Below are 9,846 nucleotides of genomic sequence, written 5' to 3' on the forward strand. Positions count from 1 at the left end.
CAAGTAAGGGGGGCGGTTGCCGTGGCGCAGCGCTGCGCCATTCACACCCTCGGAAGGGTGGGTGGGTGCAAGAAGGAAAAAGCTGCATGAATCAAGTCATAGGCGGAAAACTCCGAGGGAGCAAGCAAAAACGTCACACCCGGATCTTGGAAAGCGGTGCGCGCCGCAAAAGCCACGTGACAAGCAGCCTCAACCCAGACCTCAACCCAGCCGTAGTTTCATTGGAAGAGCAAGCATGTTTCCTGCATGGGCCTGTTTAAAACCCGGCTATTCCAGTAAACACAACTCAGGTGTACGATCGAACATAACGATCAACTAGTTTTGCGCAAATACAGATATGAAAGGAAGCATTTCTTTCCCCTCGCGAAGGTAAATGAGAAGTTTCGTACGGGTCAATTTGACCCATAAAATATGAGACAGGTCAAAAGGGGCAAGAAACAATATTGAAGTGGATGTAGGCGCTTCATTAGAGAAAAATCAGTGCTTTGTCGCCATCTTGTGCCCTCTATCTTACTTGACCTGACACAATTTCATCTTTTAATGGTGTAATATCATCTGTGAACATCTGTGAACGTGTTTCTTTGCGAGCACGGCATGGCCACAGACAGACAGACACCATGAGGCATGGCCACAGACAGACAGACACCATGAGGCATGGCCACAGACAGACAGACACCATGAGGCATGGCCACAGACAGACAGACACCATGAGGCATGGCCACTCTTTTAATATCTCTTTTACAGAAGGACCAGAACCTACCACAGTGCCAGGAGAAGGAAAAGTCAGCGATAGTGTCACATGGAGGTGTCAAGGTCACATTCAAGAGTACCGCAACACGTGTGGAATAGTTGCATTTGGGCTTGTGGTTTGCGCTTCTGATTTATGGTTCGGAGGTTTGGGTTAGGGCCCCAATCGGGTTTACTGAAGACTTCAAATGGATTGTCCGTAGGTGTGAAATGAAGTGTGGACGGTTAAGTCTATCGTCGAGAATATGAATGGGTATCTTTGGGTATCAGCGCTAAATGAAGTCACTATGTGACCAGTCCAGTCCCAGCACTTTGTCCACTAGATGGCAGCACGGGTGACAAGAATGCGGGCTTGCAACTTCAGCAGAGAAACTCCTTTAGCATTCGGTAAAACTTAATGCGATAGGTTGGTAGATAGAAGAGAGATGAAATCGATCAGGCGCAGGCAGTGCGTGTTGAATGGGAAGGCGGTGTCACTGTTACGTACTTGCCGCTTTTAGGGGGGGGGGGGGGGGGGGGGGGGGGGGGGGGGGGGTTCGCGGGGGCGTGGAATCACTGCAGTGCACCAGTCATCTAGCGGTGGAGGCTGCGCAACCCTGATCCGCAGAAAACATCAAATTCAATACAAAATCAATAAAAACTCTCCGTGTGCGTGTGTTTGTTTCTATACTGTAGATGTGTTGGTGGATTTAAAGTTGATTGAAAGGCTTTTGATCGGTGAAAAAGCTGCGAGAAATCCAAAGTTCCGTTTGACGCAGCATCACGGATGTCGGTTGTGCACATCGACCCAAATACGCACACAGCGGCTGTGGTTCGAGAAGGGGGCCCTTGTGTGTCTCGCCTCCTCCGTCAGCATCTCGCAGCTTCCACCAATCGTGGCGACGAGCGGACCTCCATCCGCACGCCCAACCCGCCCCGCCTATAAATAGAGCGGGTGGCCGACCGGCGAGCCTCGGTCGCCAGAATCGCTCAGGGTTGCAGCAGAAACCCCCCTCCCCCCCCGCTCCCCCATTACTCCTCCTCCACCTTCTCCTCATCCATCGTGTCTTCTCTTCATTTTTGGTTTTCGAAAGGAAAGGCTGCTGCGTAGACGGCGGGGGGGAGGGAGGTAGGGAGGGGGGAGCGGGGAGGATCTACGCGGCGGCCACTTGCATGTATTGTCCGTCTCCCAAAATGGTTTGCGAGACTAAAATAGTGGCGGACGAACACGATGCTATACCCGGGAGCAAGAAGGAGCCCATGATGTGGAGCACCGCCTCGGCCTCGGCCTCGGCCTCGTCCTCGTCCGGCGAGGCCAAGGACGCCAAGCGGGACGCGGTGTTCATCCGCGAATTCGAGCGCGGCGACCAGGAAGAGGTGCGGCGCATCTTTACGAGGGCATCATGGAGAGGATACCCAACACGACGTTTCGCGGGCTCGCCCAGCAACCCCAAAGTCAGCTTTTCTACGCGCTTCTCACAGGTATGTCAAGCCCTCGATCCCGTTCGCCTTGTACGCATGCGCGCTATTCCAACCCGAATAACTCCACAGGTGTTTGTTTGACGCACCGAGTGAAATGTGCTGCAACCAACACCGGTAACAAAGGGCATGGGGGTCCGCATTGCACATGCGCGGTAACCCGCGGGCAGGCCTGCAGTTGAGGAGACCCTCGCCTGAGCAAATTGGGAAGGGGGGGGGGGGGGGGGCCACGACGCCTTTCTCCCAAAGGAAAGCTTGCTCGTTGTTCTTTGAGCCCCCAAAGCATCAAAATCTGCGAGCTTCCTCCGTTTCATAGGCATCTTACGCAGGTTCAACAAAGGATTCCAACACTGCCATCTACTGAGTATGAAATCAGCACTGGTGTTGTGGAAGAGTGCGCAAATGGAAACATGGTTATACAGTTTTGTCCTTCCTGACATGGTTTCTTTCCAACTTACGGTGCTCATCGTTTGAGGGCTTACCCGAAAGATGGAACGATTGGACTCATGGCCGACGCTACGCTGAATCCAGCCTTCGCATGACCCTTTTGTTAAACGAGAGGATCATCAAAATTCTATTTGACGAGTCGAGGGGGAACGTGCTATAAAAAAAAAAAAAAGAGGACTGACCTGGGTTAGGCCACGTGTCAAAAGCCGCAGGGACCCGAGAGGTCTTTTCCCACGCTGGGTTTGCATCACAGCCGTTTGTTCACACATTCCCTCAAAGATGGTTCCTGGTGAAAGTTGGAAAAGAGGGCCAGAGCCAAATTGTCACAAGAATTGCATGCATGCATTGAACACATTTGCAATTAGTAATTGTGCACGCGCTGGAGATGGCGCTCCGTGTTCTCCTGTGACGCCTTTCCGTTGCTCTCCTCCCAGTTGTGTGCTTTTTGCTGAGCAAATCCTTGGCGCTGACCTGCTGCGCGCCGCTGGCGCTCATGGCTGCTCGCTATTACTACAGCGGCAAAGTCATCCACAGTTACCTGGACCACGCCTTGCGCACGGACATGGCTGACATCGAGGCTTACTACATGAAGCCCGCAGGTAAGGCGGGTGGTGGAAGGAGGGAGGGGGGGGGGTAGAATAGAGGGGACAACACATTGATGTTTGTGTGTGTGTGTGTGTGTAGCCAATACGCTGCCCCTCCTCCCAGCATTTTTCCTTTTCCTTCCCCCATCGCCTCCACTTGAAAGCCTGAAGGGAGGAGGTGTGTGTGTGTGTGGGGGGGGGGGGGGGGGTCAGCATCACCATCAGGAAGCAGGACAGGCTGCCTGGATCAGTATTCAGGCATCAGTGCTCTTGCACAATGCGGCAAGGAGGGAACTCCGTTTTGAGCGTGAGGCTGCTTTCACTTTGGGACTTTATTGGGGTGAAAAATGCCGGGCCAAAAAAGTGACATTGGTCGCCGTTCTAATGACTACATTGAGCCTGAAGGGGGCCGGCCGGCCGGCCGTTGCCGAGTATGCCAGCGGCACTTTTGGGGAAGAGGACAAGGCACCCTAAGCTTGAGGAGCCGCTGCCCTGGCTTCGTCGCCGTCTTTCTCCATGCCGTGGGAGCAGTGAAGCCATAAGTAGCAATCGATATTTGTCGATCTGATGCGCGCCGCAAATAGTTCTCGTCACTCGGGAGGGTGCAGGGCAGGTGCCGATGATAGAATGAGCTCGAGCGCGTCTTAGGGCCCCCAGTGTGAGGTGAGGGGCGGGGCGACCGGGCGGGCGGGCGGTGCAGGGAGTGCTGGAGGAACGGCTCAATGTGATTATGCTAGCGGCGGCTGTATCCGATTCGCCGGCGACTCGTGTGATCGCCGTTTGAAATCGGAAGAAAAACAAGATGGAAAGAGAATGAGAAGGTGCTGTGCAAGTAGACTGGGACCAGACGGGCAGGCTAGTGGGCGGGCCACCAGAGACGCCCTTTGACCAGAGAAGCCCCGCGGGAAAGCGGGTGCGCTACGATGCGGAACGGACAGACAGACAGACAGACAGACAGACAGAGGGATGCGCTCGTCTCTTCTCCTCACTCTCCGCCCTCTGATTTAGTTCTTGCTGGGAGATCATCAGTATTCCCATGCTCCCCTCCCCCTCTTCTCCATCCTCACAAGGTCCCCTCTTTCCCTCCCTCCCTTGCGCGGTGCCCTCGCAGCCATAATGGAGCCTTTGGAGACGCCGCCACAAGCTCCCATTTGTCTCCTGACAGGAGACACGGACGCAAAATGGCAAAACCTGGAACAAAGGGACAAAAAAGGGGCAAAAGAGAGGGGGGAAAAAAGAAAAGAAAGGGGAAAATGGGACAAAGAAAAGGGGAGACAACGCATGAAAGGGGTGGGAAGAAAATGGGAACCATGTCAAAGAAAAATTGCTGGAAGAGGCTCAACAAAAATTAGACGAGTAAGAAAGAAAAGGAAAGAAAACATGCGCAAATGGAAAATAGAAGAGGAAAAAAGGAGCAAAAGATCTTAAGAAAAAAGGTGGCTCAGGAGAAAAAAAGAGAAACAAGAAAGAAAACTAGGTGGAATGGAGGAAAGAGAGAAAGTTGTATTCAAGCATGTAGAATAGAATAGATCTTTATTGTCACACATGTACAACGAAATTTAAAAAGTGCCAACCGATCAGTGCATGAAATAAAAAAAAAAAATCGAATAAAAGATAAAAAATACAAGCTAAAAACCCACAGAAGAACATACACAGACATAATCATTTTCTCTTGTCTTCTTTCTCCTCTGCAAAGAGGAGGGCCAAGGTGCACACACTATGTTTTTTTTTATTTTTACAGAGTGCTAATTTTCCTTATGATTACAGGCTCGAGTTTCTGGGTAGCAGTGCTGGACGGCCGCGTGGTGGGCATGGTGGCGGCGCAAGGCCGCGAGGACGACAACACGGTGGAGCTGCGGCGCATGTCGGTGGATTCCCGCTACCGCGGCAAAGGCATCGCCAAGGCCCTGGGCCGGCGCGTTCTGGAGTTCGCCGTGCGCAACGACTACGCGGCGGTGGTTCTGGGCACCACGGCGGTCAAGATGGCCGCCCACAAGCTGTACGAGTCGCTGGGCTTCCGCCGGACGGGCTGGAGCCACGACTACAGGCTGCCCGGCATGAGTCGCTCGGCGCCCGAGCGGCTCTTCTTCCAGATCCGCTACAGCCGCTACCGCCTGCAGCTCCGTGAGGAGTGAGAGCTCGCCAGGGAGGAGGAGGGAGGGAGGGAGGGACGGACAGAGAGAGGGACGGACAGAGCCACAGAGAGCAAGAGCCGGCCGGAGAGAGCAAGAGTCGGCCGGAGAGAGCAAGAGCTGGCCCCCCCCCCCCCCTCCTCTGACAGCTTTTATTTATTTCATCACTTCCATTTATCATTGCTTAGCATCTCCACTGATGTTGTTTTTTTTTATTATTTGACATCTCCATTTGTTATTTTGTATTGTTTGACATCTCCATTTTTGTTTTGTTGGATGCGCACGCATGGCGCACGACAACCAACAAATGCCGCTGGCTGGCTGGCTGGCTGGCTGGCTGGCTTCAAAGTGACCCAAAGCATTTCTATATGAAATCGACTTGAGCATCAGCAAGCTACATAATTGCCAACCGGCGTTGGCTCTTGTAGCCAATGGGCCGGGTCCAGAGAATGATCCCGACCATCTCGAACTGCTCCCCAACAAGCGCAGCGGGTCGGGCGGAACAACCAGCTAAGAGCGTGCGATGCAGTTGAGCCTCGTTGCAGCACCTACTCACAAATTTGGAAGCGTTTCGAATTGAGTTGAGCGCTTGATCGACGGCTGAAAGAAAGCGCTGAACATCATGGCTGCGTCCCGGGCGGTGGCGCGCCGACGAGCAATACCTACAAATCATCCTCACGAGAAAAAGCGCATTTGCTTCTTCTGATAGCAAAGCCAGCAATGTTCACTCTTTTGCAAAAGTCAACTATGGGGAGAAAAAAAACCCCCTCCTAAAATGACCTTGCTGGTTTTCCCGAGTCTGTCTGCGACCCCTGGCCGCACCCCTGAAAATCTTCCTTGTCCACGCCCTCAGCAATTTCCGCATGAGCGACCCAGCCTTGGCGCCGCACTGCTTTCATTACGTCCCTCGGCAGCTACGACCTTTACCGGCCCCCAAAAATTCAGTCCCCATTTGTGTGTGGAGACAAACGCAAGGCAACACCGCCGGGACGACGTCTCACCTGTCAAAACGCAGAATGCAAAAGCTACGCCATGCGGCATGGCATGCCTGTGTACCCCAACAAATGATTCATATATGCCTGCTATATATAATTATATAGAGAGACATATATACGAAGATGTATTGTGCAGCTTTTTTTTTTATGATGGGGGGACGGATAAAAGATGATCAATTGCATGGAATGCCTGTCTAAAATTGCAAAGAGGCTTTTACTCGATCCGAGCACAGCGGAAGCGGGAGGGCTGTTGCATGGCATGCGAGCTTCGGCTCGGCGCACACTTGAGCGTCATGGCTTGCAAATTGTCGCAAAGGTAGCGGCCCGAGTTGGGCTGCCGGTGTCACGCGCAGAAGGAATCTTTTGAACAAGCGGCGCCTCCGTATAGCACAAGGTTCATTTGGGCATCCGGAAGAGAAGGCCGAGCATGTGAAAGCAAAAGCAACGTCTCAAGGGGCTCTTTTGGAATTGTAACGTGCACTAATGACGATTGTGTGTGTGTGTGTTTACTACCGCGAGCAATTCTTCAAGGTAGAATGTGGAAAAGGTTCTTCTATATGCAACTTCTCTCAGAGTGTGTCCTCCTGTACCCCGTTGACAGCACAGGCAGCGAGCGGCAGGTTCTCACGAGCACAAATATACACCATGTGTGTCTTTTTACTCTGACGATGTCAAGGGGGCTGAGTGAATGTAAAATGCCGACTTGACGTTTTTTGGGGGGGGGTTCCCTCTCCCTCCTGTTTTTGCTTTACTTTTGGGCAGGGGTCTCAAAGTCCAGTCCTCGGGGGGGGGGGGGGGGGCCGCATTCCTACATGTTTTCCAAGTTTCCCTCGTTAAATACACTTGATTCAACGATCAGGCTCCTGCAGAACGTGAGGATGAACTGATCATTTCAATCAAGTGTGTTTAACGAGGGAAACTTGGAAAACATGTAGGAATGCGCCCCCCCCCAACCCCGAGGACTGGACTTTGAGACCCCTGCTTTTGGGGGATGGCAAGAAGTGATCCGTAAGAGGTTGTTTGCTGTTTCACTTTGGGCAAGGCGTCATCGAAATCGGTGGCGCCGTGTGCTGGGAGGCGTTTGGCCGCAGTGAGGGAGACCCCCCCCGGACCGGGCCGACGTAAAAAGGACTCACTCCGGACTCGGGGGCCGAGAAGACTTGGAGCACAAGTTTGACTCCAGGTTTTGATCTTTTTTTTTTTTTCCCTGCGAGTAATACGGATAAAGTTTGTATTCCGGTCGGTCGATCGGTCGGTCGTCGGCATTGGCGCATGATGCGCAAGCTAGGAGCGCATCATGCACCAATGCAACACTGACAAATCCAATGCCAAATGCGACTGCTGCATTTTGATTTCCGAAAAATCCTGCCCATGTGCCATCAAAAGGAGCAATAAAGACAAGTAGGCAAACTACAAGATTTCCTCATGAGAATGCTGCCATCATGTTACTTATGGCCCCCCCTCACACTCGAGAGACGAATGATTTCATGTGTTTTTTTGGGACTTTTATGTCGACATATTGTACAAATGTCAAAAGCAAGCGGCGGGATGGACGGAAAGTGCGACTCCCAACTTTGCAGATTCAATGTTTTGAATGACTAAGCTTGTATCAAACATTTTGCTGTAAATAGGGCTCCTTTTTATTCAATCTGATTTGAAAGCTATCCCGGCCGGGCGCTTGCAGCAGTAACGCTTCATTTATGTAACGCGCGCGGCAAAACATCAAGTGCTCGGAGAAACTGGCCGTGGGTTTAGGGGCAGGGTGGGGCGGGGCCTCACGTTGTGACATCACCAGGTGAAGGAAGACCCCAGGGGGTGTTTGGAGAGCAGAAATGCTCCGAGATGGGCGATTGGCGCAAAACACCACTTTGAGCGTGTTTTGCTCCAAGCTCCAACAAGTTCATTTCGCACGACGGCTCCCTTAAGAACCGCACGTATCGCAACAGCGCAGAAATCAATCAAATATACATATAAAGCCGATCAAGCAAATGGAAGCAGCCCCAAATCCAAATTTGAAAGTTGCTTTCTACTCATTTGCAGCCCATGGATTGTGATCTCAGGTCAAAGTTCAAGCCTGGCTGTTCAAAAGCAGTGCAGAGCGCCGCCGCCACCACGTGTTTTGAGGCCAGGCGGCTCTACCGTGATAGAGGACCGCAAGCTGACAAGACGGGGTTGGGATGTGAAAGCCGCCTTTGGGGGATGGATGGATGGATGGATGGGGCGACTCTGGGGCTGGCCGCTGCATGGCCACCGGAAGAACCTGTGGCCCGCCGATTGGCAGAGGTGACGAATACAGAGCATCGAATACTTAGCATCAGGGGATGCGAGTGCTGGCTGACATATCAAGCGGTTACAGCAAAAGCTGATTTTTTCTGGTTTTAATATCACTTACCTGGCTGTCTGTCTGTCATGCTGTACCAGCGCGCTGAGGAAAAAAAAAAAACAATTGCAACTGGTCAATGTAAAGGTGGGATTCCCTGCATTGTGATCAATGTGGCTGTACATAAATTGCATCAATAATAAAAAAAATGCATTAAGCTTGAACAGATTTGCGGCAAGATAACGTTTTTGTCATTTGAAAATCGACACAATGATATCACACGTCTTACGGTTGCCATGGCAGCTGGGGAAGGCTTCAACTGTTGCCAAGTGGAGCCATCTTGCTCCAGATGTAATGGCTGGAGGTGGACGTGAGCAACTCACAAGCGCAACAGCCGTCCGTCATTCTGAAGGCTGGATTTGGGGCTGTCTTTGGTGACACCTCTTCTCCAAAAAATACAGAGGCCCGAAGAATGCAGAGCACACACTGGGCGGGGGAGGAGAGCGCTGTGTCGGTGGTTGGGTCACGTCCACACAAACCGACAGAACAATGAGAGGATAGGCGGCCAGATTCCCACGATGAGGCAGCGAGCTCTGCTTAGAGAAAAAGAGAGCTTATTAAAATGATGATAAAAGTACTTTTACAAATGGCAAAAATAAAATGGCACGGGTTTGCGCACCTTTAAATGGGAGAAGGTCAACATTTCAAATGGAATATCTTGGGTTTTCAAAAAGCTGCCGTTTGAATGGGGGGGGGGGGTCAGTGTTCTACTCACTGTATATGGCGATGCTTGGACCATTCGTCAGAGAACAAAGTATCAAAAGATCAGTAGTAGGGTGAGTAGTTGTGGAATGGGTGTGTTTGTGTGAGGGGCTCCAATCAAGACAAAAGGGGCTCCAGCCAAGTGTTCGGGGGGGCGGGGGGAGGTAAAAAAAAAAAAAAAGAAAAGAAAGAAAGACCTGGGCTGGAGGCCGAATTGTCCTTCTTTTATGAATGAGAACGTGCATGCATAGCACAACAGGCCAAAGTGCAGAACAACAATTATCTAGTTATCTCTATCTATCTATCTATCTATCTATCTATCTATCTATCTATCTATCTATCTATCTATCTATCTATCTATCTATCTATCTATCTATCTATCTATCTATCTATCTATCTTA

The 9,846-nt window shown here is 51.5% G+C and overlaps 2 protein-coding genes and 2 long non-coding RNA genes across 7 annotated transcripts in view; 1 reads left to right on the forward strand and 3 right to left on the reverse strand.

The window, feature by feature from the left end:
• The window catches only part of LOC119128357, a 252,135-nt gene that overhangs the window by 5,347 nt on the left and 236,942 nt on the right, over positions 1-9,846 (reverse strand). The window lies entirely within an intron of this gene.
• On the forward strand, positions 1,693-5,669 carry nat8l (N-acetyltransferase 8-like). The gene is given in 4 exon segments (XM_037260799.1): positions 1,693-2,113; positions 2,116-2,208; positions 3,087-3,251; positions 5,004-5,669. Coding segments are annotated over 4 exon segments (840 nt in total). The 5' UTR covers positions 1,693-1,899; the 3' UTR covers positions 5,372-5,669.
• LOC119128437 lies at positions 7,569-8,250 on the reverse strand. The gene is made up of 2 exons (XR_005099009.1): positions 7,868-8,250; positions 7,569-7,824 (listed from the first exon to the last, which is right to left on the reverse strand). It is a non-coding gene; the product is annotated as an uncharacterized LOC119128437 (long non-coding RNA).
• LOC119128438 lies at positions 8,684-9,760 on the reverse strand. Of its 2 annotated transcripts, XR_005099011.1 has the most exons (3): positions 9,363-9,760; positions 8,973-9,276; positions 8,684-8,788 (listed from the first exon to the last, which is right to left on the reverse strand). It is a non-coding gene; the product is annotated as an uncharacterized LOC119128438 (long non-coding RNA). The 2 variants fall into 2 exon arrangements; XR_005099010.1 differs by having other exon boundaries at positions 8,973-9,760.

The sequence above is a fragment of the Syngnathus acus genome, chromosome 10 (assembly GCF_901709675.1).
Source record: "Syngnathus acus chromosome 10, fSynAcu1.2, whole genome shotgun sequence".
Classification (NCBI taxonomy): Eukaryota; Metazoa; Chordata; class Actinopteri; order Syngnathiformes; family Syngnathidae; genus Syngnathus; species Syngnathus acus.